Consider the following 14017-nt stretch of genomic DNA (forward strand, 5'->3'; position numbering starts at 1 on the left):
ATTGTTGAGACAATCAAGAGGACTGCTGCTGACCAGAAAAGAAGTTGTGGGTATGCCCCACAAATTCAGGAGCTCATCAACTCAAAGATGGGCACATGCACATATCTTTTGGATAAGGAGCACCTGCCCATATACCCTCATTTTGAAGACAACACCGTGGTGATGGATGAAAATGAACCATCTTTAGCTCAAGCACATGAGAAGAGAGAGAAGGCAAGGGCAGAGAAAGCTGCAAGGATGCCAACTGCTGAAGAGGCATCTCAGGCCTTCTTGAAGACCAAGCAAGATCAGCTTGAATATCTGATTCAAGCTACACTAAGGATTGAGAAGGGCTTGGTCACCCTGACTCAGAACCAGGAGAGCTTGGAGAGGATTGTTGAGCAGAAGTTCTATGATCTGGATGTCAAGGTAACTGAGATCCAAACTGTAGTTGAGCAGCTACAGGAGGAAGCAGAGGAGAAGAAGGGCAAGTCCACTACTGATGCTTTCAAGAGAGTGCCACGAGGTCTAAGGTCTGCTGCAGTGTCTGTGACAGATACTCGAGCTTCGGTGTCAGCACCCGCAGCCACAGCTCCAGTGCCACCTCCAGCACCCACTCCATCATCTCCAACTACTTCATCGGAAGCCTTCGTCCTTGGAGTTCTCTCTGCACCACCTCCCGAAGATCAAGCCTGAGAGTTGTTTAGCACTATGCATTTCTGAACTTTTTGGTAACTTGTTGCCAAAGGGGGAGAAAAATGTATAGATCATAGGCTTCGAGAGTGTGTTGTTCTTTTTATCTCTCTTGCTATTTTTGGTTGAACTTCTTTATTGAGTGCTTGTGTGAGATACTTTATGTCCTTGTGAGATACTTGTTGATCATGTGGTTGATCATATGCTACATTAATGTTTGGTTGAATGATGCTATCCTTTACATTCCTTATATGATCATTCACTTGCTTGGTGATGAGTGCATGCTTTTAATCTCTATTATTTTGAGCGCTCCACCAAGATGTATGTGACATGAAAGAGTAACCCATGATCCTAATCGATTATGCATTTACATTCAAAAACAAATTTTAAATAATGCACAAATTTAGGGGGAGCTCTTGCTTATCACATACTTCTTAAAGCGACGATGTCTTTTCAATCTTATTTATCATTTGTCGAAGCTTTGATCTATATGTTGTCATCAATTACCAAAAAGGGGGAGATTGAAAGTGCAACTATCTCTGGGTGGTTTTGGTAATTCCTAACAACATATAATTCATTGAGCTAATGCTATTTCAAGATAAACATTTCAGGAAAGCTCAATGATTGGCATGGCATGGATGAGAAAAGTGGACCCCTCAAAATGCTAAGGACAAAGAATTGGCTCAAAGCTCAAAGCTCAGGACTCTACATCTTTTCATTTTAAGTGACCAAGATCATATTGAGTCCATAGGAAAAGCCAATACTATTAAGAGGGGATGAGGTGTTGCCTAATAGCTTGCTTGCTCAAAGTGCTTAGTGATATGCTCCAAAACCCTCAACTACTTTCTCACACCCACATATGTCCCAAACAAAAGTCAAACTCGACCCCACAGAAATTTTCTATCCGGTGCCACCGAGTTCAGTTGACATAGCCACGAAACCCTAGTCTTTTCGGTCTCACCGATAAGGATCTCGGTCTCACCGAGATGGGATTGTAATCTCTATGTTTCCCTTCGTAACATTTCGTTCAAATCGAGATGAGCGATCGGTCCCACCGAGATTGCAATGTAATCTCTCTATTTCCCTTTCGTAACACTTCGGTCCAACCGAGATGAGCGAATCGATCCCATCGAGTTTGCCTGACCAACTCTCTGTTAGTCCATTACCAAAATCGGTCTCACCGAGTTTGTGTAATCGGTCTCACTGAGATTACGTTATGCCCTAACCCTAACGAAATCGGTCCCACCGAGTTGACATGTCGGTCCCACTGAGAATCCTAACGTTTACATTTTGAACTAAACCGGTCTGACCGAGTTTCATAATTCGGTCCCACTGAGTTTGATTATTTGTGTGTAACAGTTAGATTTTGTGTGGAGGCTATTTATACTCCTCCACCCACTTTTCATTTAAGGAGAGAGCCATCAGAACATGCCTACACTTCCAACATACATTTTTTGGGAGAGAACCACCTACACTTGTGTTGAGGTCAAGATATTCCACTCCAACCACATAAATCTTGATCTCTAGCCTTTTCAAGTTGCTTTCCATTCAAATCATCTTTCCACCCAATCCAAATCCTATGAGAGAGAGTTGAGTGTTGGGGAGACTATCATTTGAAGCACAAGAGCAAGGAGTTCATCATCAACACACCATTTGTTACCTCTTGGAGAGTGGTGTCTCCTAGATTGGTTAGGTGTCACTTGGGAGCCTCCGTCAAGATTGTGGAATTGAACCAAGGAGTTTGTAAGGGCAAGAAGATTGCCTACTTCGTGAAGATCTACCCGAGTGAGGCAAGTCCTTCGTGGGCGACGACCATGGTGGGATAGACAAGGTTGCTTCTTCGTGGACCCTTCATGGGTGGAGCCCTTTGTGGACTCGCGCAACCGTTACCCTTCGTGGGTTGAAGTCTCCATCAACGTGGATGTACGATAGCATCACATATCGGAACCACGCCAAAAATCTCCGTGTCTCTAATTGCGTTTGCACACTCCAAACTCCTCACTTTACCTTCATATGCAATTGTTTTACTTTCCGCTGCTATACTCTTGGAATCGCATGTGTAGGTTGATTGCTTGACTTGTGCTAAGTTGCTAAAATCTGCCAAGAATTAAAATTGAGAAAATGCTAGATTTTTATTTGGTCAAGTAGTCTAACCACCCCCTCTAGACATACTTTCGATCCTATATCACCGGAGGCCATCTTCATCATCCCGGCGGCCACCATGATGAGGAGGGAGTAGTTCACCTCGAGGCTAAGGGTATGTACTAGTAGCTATATGTTTGATCTCCCTCTCTCATGTTCTCGATTTGGCACGATATTGATGTACCACGAGTTTTGTTAATATATTTGGATCTTATGGTGGTCTTCCCTCTCTACCTTCTTGTGATGAATTGAGTCTTGTTCTTTGAGGTTTCATTACGGTCTCCAATAGAAACTTTGGAGTGATTCTTTGTTGCATATTGAGGGATTGCCATATGATTTAATTATGTTAGCATTGTTGAGAGATTTCGCACTAGTGAAAGTATGAACCCTAGGCCTTATTTTTAACCATTGCAATACCTTTTTTGCTCACTTTTGTTACTTGCTACCTTGCTGTTTTTATATTTTCATATTACAAAAATCCATATCTACTATCCATGTTACACTTGTATCACCATCTCTTCGCTGAACTAGTACACCTATACAATTTACCATTGTATTGGTTGTGATGAGGACACAAATTCTTTGTTATTTGGTTGCAGGGTTGTTTGAGAGAGACCATCTTCATCCTATGCTTCTCACTGATTGATAAATCTTAAGTCATTCACTTGAGGGAAAATTGCTACTTCCTATAAACACTGTGATTGGAGGCCCAATACGAGTCTACAAGAATAAATTGAGTAGTAGACATCAGGTAGCTTCGCCACTAAATCCCTGTACCAGGTCATCACGACCACACCCGGACCTAAGCCTCTCGTGGTGATTTGGTTGATCGGACTTCCGCTGAAGATTCAGATCTTCCTGTGGCAATGGATCCGAGGCCGGGTCCCTTCTGGTGTGGAGGTGCTCAAACGGAACGACCCGGGAGATGGGATGTGCCCGCTCTGTGGGACGGAAACCACATCTTCTCCCGCGTGTCCATTCAATTCCTATGGAGTTGCCTACGTGAAGCGGTGGGTGGTAGTTGGTGCCACAACAACTTCCCCAACCTCTTCGTTGAACTCCAGTCTTCACCGCCAGCTGTACGCCACACTAGGTGCCTGACTATCAGGATTCTAGCCTGGACGCTTTGGGCGGTTCGAAATAAGTTTGTGATCCATCGTGTGCCTTTGTGACGTGCTACTGACGCTGTGTTTAAAATGTGTGGATATATGCAGCTTTGGCGGCCGCTTAGCCGCCCCCAAGACCGAGACGCCATCAACACCATCATTGCTGATCTTCGCGTGATGGCTCTATGCTTGGCGCCGCCACTATCTCCTTCATCATCAGAGTCGGATTAGATCTTCACTTACTGTGCCGCTACGTATATTTTATTTCTTTGGGCTTGTTGAGTTATGCCCTCATCAGAATCTATTTGTACCTTGTGTTATGCTATCTCGTGTGTGGCGTGTGTGTACGCGTGCCCCTGAGTTGACCGTGTGTGTATGCGTGTATTTGCAATGTGATCTTTGTTGAACCTACATGGCTTGAGTGGTTTGCTTTAAAGTGAGACGAAAGCTTTTTTTTAATGTCAGAGCCCTCGCTCATGTCACCAATGACCAATCCCTGCGTTTCAAAAGGAAAAAAAAGACCAATCCCTGCGGGCTCTCTCTCTCTTATTGCGAAAGCCCTGCTCTCTCCTTGTCGGCGCCGGCGACGAGGGGAGCTCTTTCTCAGCGTGCGCAACATCGACGGTCGGAGAGGTGAGAAGAAGTACCGCCGATGCGTTTGCTGTATGTGCTGTAGATTAGTGCTTTCTATATGTTTTGGGTGTTGTTGTCTGGATCGTAGCTGTCAATCCAAGTCGCAGCGGCAGCTAGCGATTCTGCTGTTTCTTGCCCCTAATCTTCTGGTGTACCTGTAGATTCGTTTTTCCAGCAGTGGGACTCCAAGTCATGTGTGCTGGGGACTGGGGGGTAAATTCCCTCTTGAGGAACTTAAGCAGATGAAATGGTGAACTGAGGGATAAGCTATGGGCAGCTGCAAATTTTTTGTATTTGATTTGACTGTCTAATGGTAGAAAACAATACATTGAAGGATTCGAAACTCCTATTTTCTTTCTCAGAAATGACCTAGAGCCTTCTGGTACTAACTAGCAGTGGAGTACTAAGCTTTGCATTATGTACCAATTCCTTTATTGAGCTTTCAGATTGATTGAAAATTGATGCTGTTGACTTTGCATCAAGTATAGTATGAGTATCTGCCCTGGGTGTTTTTACTGTTGGCCACTGGCTGCTCTGAAGGTTTTCCATGCTAATCAGATCTTGCGACCTGTTTGTACTTGTGATTTCCTCTTTGTTCATAATTATTATAAATCACAGGTGAAGTTGAATGCTATGGTGAATATCTGCAGTTCTGCCAGGCCAGCATTTTGCTCCACTTGAAACAATATGAAACTGGTGTCCTTTGTTAATTTTTATTTGTTAAACATAGAAGAAGAATGAGAAGAAATATAACTTCTAAACTCTACCTCCACATCTAAGCTTTCATCTAGTTCTGAATGTTGTGGAGGAACACAGATTAATGATGGTTGTGTCTAGGTGGTCCAAGCACTAGATTCACTCAATCAGAAGAAAATACATACTTATCAGTTGCAAGATAAGATACTACTTTCAGCAAAGTAGACGGCTATAGAAATCTGAAGTGCCAGTCACTTACCACCTCCCTTTATTTACCTTATCACAGTGCTAACTTTCCTATTTGTTAAATGGGTGATCTGCAACTTCCTGCTCATCTTATGCGCCAGTCCCTTACCACCTCCCATTATTTACCTGGCCACAGTGCTAACTTTCCTATTTGTTAAATGGGTAATCTGCGACTTCCTGCTAATCTTATGTGTCGAATACAATCTAGCATTATTTTGTTCTATCAAAGTCTAGTGCTCAACCTTTTTAAGAGAATTGAAGTGATAGACCACTCACTCTGCACTAAGTCTGTCAATTCCACTCAGATCAAATATGCATACAGATGTCTGTACAGCAGCCTCAATTTGTATATTAAAAATATATGTTTTCAGGGTCCGTGTGTTTATTGGAGAAATACTTGTTCTCTTTGACGTTCCTTAGGTTTCAGAAGCCATTTTATCAAGAGCTTTCAATCTCAACATCCTGTAGAAGGAAATGAGAATGTAATAGCAAGAACGGTTTGAAGAAATAATGCTGATTCTGTACCCATTTTCCTCTTCTTTTGTTTGCTCCTTGAGATACGACCATAGAATCTCATGGCACTGTTTGTAGCTTTAGAATCAGGTGGGGGGAGATATTATAATTCCGATAGTGCAATGGTGTACAATGTACATTCGTGTCAATCTAACATTTTCACCAAAATATCATTGGAGATTGACTGCTGTATCATGCATATAAGTTGCTCTTGTATTCCATTCTGTGAAGGGCAAGAGACATAAGCTATTTTACACACTACATAGGCACACACATCATAAGCAGACCTGAAAATCTACAATGTTACAGTAGATTTGTAAATATTTAGATCACCCTCCATACTAATGCAAACATAGCTACTGGCAATTCCGGCAAGCATATATATGTATATGCAGACATAGCTACATAGGTAGTGGAAATCTGTTAAGCATATATATGTATCTTAGTAACCTGACCTCGATCCTGACAGCTTGAACCTTCAATAGCAGGAACGTTCTCCATTACCATAACCAAATTGTGGAGCTAACATCTTGAGATCACCATTGTCCATCTTCCAGACTACCTCAGGAGGGCAGTAGCGATCTCCCATAGGAGATGGCAGCAGAGGACATGGGAGATTGCTGCATGCTTTATCATCAATAGGCAGCATGGCCGGTGCCTCGATCTCCTTCCATATCTGGTCCATAGAATATCCATCCATGACACTCTGGTTGCTCTTAAGTACACTTGAGAAGCAGGTTGTGCCATTATGAGTGCTGCCTCCATCCATCCTGATTATTGGTGCAGTTTCAAGGAGGCAGGATTGGTATGTAAATGATGATGAGGAGGAAGAAGGTGACATGTCTATCTTCCTCTCTTGTGCTTTCTTCCTCATGTGTGTCCTCCAGTAGTTCTTAATCTCATTGTCCGTACGCCCTGGCAGTCTGCGTGCTATTCTAGACCACCTATACATAGAGAGGGTGTTAGTGCGTTTCATCTGTTGTAGATGAAAAAAAGCTGCTTTAGTAAGGTCTTCTTTTGTATCAAACCTGTTACCCCATCGAGCATGGAGCTCAATAATAAGGTGTTCCTCTTGTGGCGACATGCGCCCATGCTTGAGGCCAGGGTGGAGGTAGTTGACCCACCGGAGGCGGCAGCTTTTGCCTGTCCTGTTAAGGCCTACATGGCCATAGATAAGGTGATGTATGAAAATAGTTGGTTAGAGACAATGATATTTGCATGCTGTTTGCATCTTTGTGCCAAGGATTGCAAAAATGGCTACCTAATTTGCAGGTCTCCCACCCCTCAAACCTGAGACTTTGGCAACGAAATCCCAGCGGTGGTCACCGAACAGGCGGACAGTGCATACCAGTTGCAGGTCTTCCTGCTCTGTCCATGGCCCCTTGCGCATCTCATCTTGCACTGTCACCATCTCTAACGTTGTTCGCTTCTACCTTGGATGGGCTGGGAGCCAGCCTTGTTGCTCTTCCTCCTCTGTGTGCTTGTGGGCTCCAGTTTCAGGCTTAGATCCTTGATGAACTCCAGCCTGATGGGAAGAAGGTTGGTAGTAGTGAGAGGAAGCCACTTTGTCTTAGTTGTGCACTGGTTTGATGGCTCTTGCTTCTCATTTATAGGCAGGACAAGAAGGCTCTCGTGAGGCCTCTTTACGTGGTGGGTCTGATTTAGAGAATCATCGATGAGGTTGTCCTCAGATTAAAATTGCCTTCTCATGCCTCTTGCTCTGTGTTACAAATTTTAGAAGGGTATAGTATTACATATACTGGATTTGGACTGCATCTAACTCTTGTTCTTGCCGGTTTACTCTGTGAGTTGACTTAACTCCTTTTGATTAATAGCACACTCATGTTCCCCAAAAAAGTGGAGTAATATGTGCATGTAGGTTTTGGTTAATTATTTTCTGTGTGGGCATATTTTATGGAAATTACTTTTGAAGTGAAGGCAAACACATGCAATTTTGTTAACTGAAATGCAAAATAAATGAAGCAAACAATAAAACGTGGTGTATTTTCATAACTGTTTGTTGAATAAGTGTATGCTTATTTCCTTTTTACTTGATTTGAAATATTTTAGTAGTCATTTTCTCATGGATAGATATCTGTACTTCATTTAAATAATTAGTCCAAAGGCATGACGAGCAGGTATTGTTACGTTTCTCAAAAATAGAAAGAGAAAACATAATTATTCTGGGTTCCATTTTCTATAATTCCATACAATAATTTCATGATCTAAGCTTTAGCATCAATTTCTTTGACAAAACAAACGGCAAGTTTTAAGTCTGAACTGGACTGTTGCCGGTGCATGTTTCTTACATGAACTTTCTTGGGAACATATAATCTTGTACATGCAGATACTGCAGTTTACGCATGCTGATAAGGCCCATTTCAATCTTTTTGTTTCTACATGGTTCTCGTGCATTTACAAATGGATCTTTAGAGATCTTTATGAATCAGAAAAACCCCGATACTGTGTATTTTTTATGGAAGATCCAAAAGTATGTTCTTATTTTGGTTATTTCTTACTACTCCCTCCGTTCCAAATTACTTGTCGCAGAAATGGATGTATCTAGAACTAAATTACATCTAGATACATCCATACCTGCGACAAGTAATTCGGAACGGAGGGAGTAGATAATAAGCTATGAAGCATGCCTGTTGAGAATTGTTTTGCCGCTACTTGCTTTAGGGACATATATTCGTAGACTCACAAGCCACATATGCTAGTCCACGATCTTTACGCAAATCAGGCCACATATGTAGGTTGACATAATCTTCTCTCAATTCTTCTGTATTTTATTTCTCCTGGATGTGAAAAGCATGTTTCCTTTCTGTCAGCCATTATCATTGGCACAGGGGACTTTATCTTTTCCTTTCTTTTCAGCCATTATCCCACGCATAGCAAAATATCTCAGACTATACACAACTCCAATACAAAGTGTATGCGATTGCACGACCTGCCACTCATACGCCATAAGAGCAAGCTTTTGTACATCTATATCGACTACTAGGGTGTGCTTTGTAGTGGATATGCACTATACTGATGCTGTTTCCCTTTTCACTAAATGCTTGGGTATTTCTTTTGGCGGATTTGGTTCATGTAGGTCATACAACATAAGCCATCTGTGCTATATCCAGACACCCTTGTTGATTGAATCTGACCAAAATGTAACTAGATACTGGATCTTGTGTAAGATCCCAATTTCTACTCATTTGCTGACTTCTGTATACTACATCCGCCTTCGTGGAGACAGTAGCTAAGAAAAGTCAAGGCAGGTATGTGGACAGTAGGGTCCTGAGCAGTATTTTATCCTCATGGCCTAACTTCTCCATTGCTATGGAATTAGTTGCTTTTTGTATGTTTCTGGAGGATCCCTCAGCACAAAAAGATAAATACAATTTTTCCATGACCAGGAGCAAGCCAGGAAGGCATGGAAGCAGCACTGATGTGGAGGCCACCAACCTGCCAATCTTGCAGTCCACTTTGTGGCCTCTCTACACCTTTTTTATCTTGGGCATCTTTACTTCTGAAGGCCCCCCCATACACTGCAGTTGTTTTCGCATCCGAGCTCTTCTCGCTTGCTTCTTTATTGGAACACTGATCGGTCATCATCCGTGTGGTGACAATTAGTTCCTGTTCCTATACCCATTGAATGCATCACAAGTCAGGTCCTTTTCTCATATATGTGTATCTCAAAATCCTTTCAATTATTTTTTATGCTCCTTGGCCTTTGGGAAGAAGGCTAAAATATTTTCTGAAAATAAAGGCTTGGGATCACATTATGTTTCTTCTCTCCTTTTTGTTTCTTTTATACATTTTGGCTATAACCTAGAAGTTCACCCTACATATTTTGTTTTTCAAGAAAAAGCCTTGAAATGGCTGGGAAGAAGTGTGTGTTCTTTTCTTTGCTCTGCACAAGTTTTCCATCAATTCTTGTGTTTTTCGGTGTCAACCTGAACCATGTGGCACTACTGCAGTCTAACAAAAGAAAAGAAAAAATAAGTCTTACTGCTACGCTTAACAAATAATTGGTAAAATGAAAATAATGGTTTTGTATATAGCTCATGACTCGGTATGTGAATTCTTGCAGGATGGTGAAATTGATCAGGAAGTGGGTAGCAGGGGTTATTGCCTTTGGTAGGATAAGATGGTGAAATGTTATTAGATTGGGATATTCTTGCTTTCGATTGAGCAGATTGATTTTTGGTTAGTTTTAATTCTCCATTTCTTGTGGTGCACATCAGTTGCCGGGAGGACTCTCTTGCTATGATGATGGTGACCACCGCAAACCACTGAGTCGACGGATCGTCAAGTTCGTTTCAAAGATTATTATGGTGACAAGCAATGTAAGTATTCAGAGCTTTTACACCTGGAGTGATTATCTGTGAAATGGTAGAAAAACCTCGGCTTCCGACTGATGATGTGAGCCTGTGGTGCTCTAATCTCGGTTATGATGTGGATGCCCGTGGCCACGGGGGGTGATAAGAAACACTGAATTTCCACTCTTTTTATCCTGATTTCGCATGTGGGGGTGACGACTGACGGCGACGGTGACTGCAAAATGCAGAGGGAACCAAAGGCCACCACCCAATTCCGTGTGATTTGGTGTCACCCCGCTCAAAGTTGGAGCAAAAGCAGCGTCCACTGGATGTTGGAAAATTAAGGATATATGCTTTTTGGCCTGTGCCGTGAGGTTTAATAACACATGATGGGATTATGGATTGACGCGACCGGGGGGCACCTGTCATGCCATAGGGCTTAGTGGATGTCATCTTATCGTCGACGTACGCCACCATTAGCGGGAAGGGAGAAGATTGCCTTGTGGCCATGATCTTGACATGTGGATCGATACTACCGGTACCAGTACCAGAGAACAGTAAGCAGTCGGTCCAGATGGTCATTTGGCCCGCAAAATATGTGCCATCAGCAAGCCCATGCTATAGTTCTTTTTTTATGGTGAACAGTGGAGGAGCATGTGCCCCAGAGTTACTGTACTTATCACCGACCAGATGCCAGCATTGTTGTTTTTTCTTTTTACTCTTCTTATAAATCAAATTTCTATTTTTTTTTGCAAATTCAATCTTGTATGCTCAAGAAGTTTAGGGATTACAATCCACTGTCTCTGTAACTACTCCCTCCGTCCCATAATATAAGAACGTTTTTAACACTACGCTAGTGTCAAAAACGTTCTTATATTATGGGACGAAGAGAATCAAAAACGTTCTTATATCATAGGACAGAGAGAGTAAATATTAGACGTTTTTACAGTTCAATAAATATTAAATGTTTTTGCAGTTCAAATTAAACTGCAAAAACATCTTATATTTGGTTACAGAGGTAGTAGTTCACACAGAGTATGAACGCCCTTCGGGCCAGAGCCTAGCCATACAAACCAAACGTGTACGAAAAATTATTAACATTTACAATACCAAACCAATAGTACTGGATCCACTATGGAATATATTTTAATATTGTACCTATTTGATACTCCCTCCATTCCACAATGTAGTGCTTCCTCTATCCCCGTGCTTCAACTTTGACCGTAAATTTAACTACCAAGACCGATTACGGCGGGAGCAAAAGTTATATTGGTGAATTCGTATTCGAAAGAAGTTTTTAATTATGTAACTTTTTCTCCCGCCGCAGTCGGTCTTGTTCGTTAAATTTATGGTCAAAATTCGACCTCGGAAAGCGTGGGCACACTATATTTTGAAACAGAGGGAGTATTCTAGATGTTTATATTATTTTTTTCCACAAGCTTGATCAAACTTTTGAAAGTTTGATCCAAGACAAAGCTAATATACGGAGTAAAAAAAATGAAGGGAGTAACTTGTTATAGGATGGCTAGGCCCTGCATGAAGTTGTGATGACAAGCTGATCGTCTTCTGCCTTACTCTGTTCTGAGCTCGAGTCGGCACGCTTATTGGCTTGGCCGTGGCATCACAAGCTACTCCCTCCGTTCCAAATTACTCGTCGCAGAAATAGATGTATCTAGAACTAAAATATATCTATATCTGTAATAAATAATTCAAAACGAAGGGAGTACATCCTAGCTGTTGGTCTACACATGCATGGACCTGGGGCATGTTAAACAGAAGGGGTAAAAGAGAGAGGACATGTTTATTTGGCTAGCCAGAGCAAGTTGTTCCTCCTTTGGCAGCATACTAATTGAGGAGAGGACTACGATGACACTTGTGTTTTGTGCTTCTTTGGGTCATCCCCTTTCCATATGTCAAATGTGGGAGACTCCGCCCTGTTTCATGATGCCCTTGTCGTGTACCCTAGTTCTTCTACTATAAACTGCGAGGTCGGGCCTTGGTTAATTTGTACGCACTATTATCTCTGCCATATGCCTTCACACACAATGGATCATGTACTGTATCGCTGGCCCATGGTTATGCTGCTGTTTATTACGGCTCTAAGCTCCATTTGCGTCCATGGTCAGCTTGACAGTCATGGTACAACTACTAACATCTCTTCTCTCAGCTACTCCCTCCATCCGGAAAAACTTGTCCCACAAATGGATGTATGTAGCATCAAGTTAGTGCTTGATACATCTATTTGAGGAACAAGTTTGGGACAAGTTTTCTTGGACGGAGGGAGTACTTGTTTGCATCAATTACTTGTCTACGTGGTTGTTACGTATAGTGTTGTGGAATTGTCACGGCAGATGTCTTGGGTGTCAGGACTTAGTCGCGAGGTCAACGCATCTATGTGGTAGCTTGAGAGGGGTTGAGCGGGACGAGAGACGCGATGTTTTACCCAGGTTCGGCCCCTCACGGTGGAGGTAAAAGCCTACATCCTGCTTCATTGATATTGATGATGATCACGGTTACAAAAGTGCTCTATCTCGAGAGCTATTGTCTAAACCTAACTTGTCCAACTTGTGGAACTTGTGAATCTTCCTCCCTTCGAGGAGCCCTGCCCCTCCTTATATATGTTGAAGGGGCGGTTTACATGTGGAGTCCTCTTAGGATTAGGACTAGTCTATCTCTAATACAAACCGGATACAAGTCCAGGTCTTAACTCCTTGTAAGATAAACATTCTTTATGCCTTTCCTCTTAAACCGGCCCACCGTTAAACGTGAACCGGCCTTTTGGGACTTGGGCCTTGTCATCCGTCTGTCCCGCTCGCCGGATCACCAGTGAGTCATAATGATCAGGTGGGTTGCTTGTAAACCGCCAGGTCAGGGCGGGTCGCCAGTAACTCGGCCAAGTGTCAGCGAGGTCTTCAGATAAACCGCCAAGTCCGGCCGGGTTAACTTCTGGCCGATTTACACCGCGGGGTATATCCCCGACATTAGCCCCCAAGTTTAGCTTGGATTTATTCATGGTAAACTTATACTGCAAAATAAACACAAGAATAAATTTGACAGGTTATGCTCCGGGTTAAGAATTTTTGTAAACCGGTACCTGATCATCCTTAAGTCCTTATTATTTCCTCCTTCTGGGAAATCCGGGTCAACAGACCAGCTTCATAATCAATTTGCCGACATTGGTTTGTCATCGAGAAATATTGTGAAGAATAACTCCTTTGACTCAGCTCCCAAAGCGCCGATTTAAGAAATATGGGTCTAAAAATACTTATCTGATATTCAGCCGATTTGAAGATGTAAAACTTGCTGGTTTAATATTACCAAAATGGCGGGTTTATAAATATTGATGGCACCGGGTCATAATTATTGTCGACACCGGGTCATGTAATTGATCTTCCTGATTTGCTCAAAACTGATAAAATGAAGATGTTCCTCCTTTATATGCATAATACCTGTAGCCCCCAAGTCTTAAGAGGAGAACATAGTGATAACTTAAGACTTACTCCAATAAGTGTTTCAATCTTGAAGAAATCCGGTTTGTTCATCTCAATTATATAAACTGAATACTCCATATATGTAGCCCCCAAGTGCCGGGTTGTCATGCTTGCAGCAACCTGGGACTTGTAATTGCTTATAAAAACTTCAATCAGTGTAGCCCCCAAGGGCCGGTTCAGTAAGATAATATTGAGCTGGGACTTT

At 42.3% G+C, this 14017-nt stretch overlaps 1 protein-coding gene and 1 long non-coding RNA gene across 5 annotated transcripts; one reads left to right on the plus strand and one right to left on the minus strand.

Annotated features, from left to right (window-relative positions):
* The first annotated feature begins 4374 nt into the window (after positions 1 to 4374).
* On the plus strand, positions 4375 to 11169 carry LOC123086248 (uncharacterized). 3 transcript variants are annotated; one of them, XR_006440750.1, is made up of 4 exons: positions 4375 to 4553; positions 9416 to 10139; positions 10247 to 10348; positions 10570 to 11169. It is a non-coding gene; the product is annotated as an uncharacterized lncRNA (long non-coding RNA). The 3 variants fall into 3 exon arrangements; XR_006440751.1 differs by lacking the exon at positions 4375 to 4553 and adding an exon at positions 7711 to 9277; XR_006440749.1 differs by lacking the exon at positions 4375 to 4553 and having other exon boundaries at positions 7711 to 10139.
* On the minus strand, positions 6204 to 7579 carry LOC123086246 (myb-related protein MYBAS1). 2 transcript variants are annotated; one of them, XM_044507964.1, is made up of 3 exons: positions 7357 to 7579; positions 7037 to 7166; positions 6204 to 6952 (listed from the first exon to the last, which is right to left on the minus strand). In XM_044507964.1, exons 1-3 carry the CDS (start codon positions 7382 to 7384, stop codon positions 6487 to 6489), a joined length of 624 nt encoding a protein of 207 aa, XP_044363899.1. In that variant the 5' UTR covers positions 7385 to 7579; the 3' UTR covers positions 6204 to 6486. The 2 variants fall into 2 exon arrangements, with proteins under 2 accessions (XP_044363899.1, XP_044363898.1); XM_044507963.1 differs by having other exon boundaries at positions 7299 to 7575.
* Positions 11170 to 14017: the final 2848 nt, after the last annotated feature.

Source organism: Triticum aestivum, chromosome 4A (assembly GCF_018294505.1).
Source record: "Triticum aestivum cultivar Chinese Spring chromosome 4A, IWGSC CS RefSeq v2.1, whole genome shotgun sequence".
Classification (NCBI taxonomy): domain Eukaryota; kingdom Viridiplantae; phylum Streptophyta; class Magnoliopsida; order Poales; family Poaceae; genus Triticum; species Triticum aestivum.

Coding starts and splice junctions, on each gene's coding strand:
- LOC123086246 (XM_044507963.1), bottom strand. CDS start 7,419: ATGGTGACAGTGCAAGATGAGATGCGCAAGGGGCCATGGACAGAGCAG. Junction 7,167..7,298: donor TTTCGTTGCCAAAGTCTCAG/GTTTGAGGGGTG, acceptor ATGGCCATGTAG/GCCTTAACAGGACAGGCAAA. Junction 6,953..7,036: donor CATGCTCGATGGGGTAACAG/GTTTGATACAAA, acceptor CTCTATGTATAG/GTGGTCTAGAATAGCACGCA.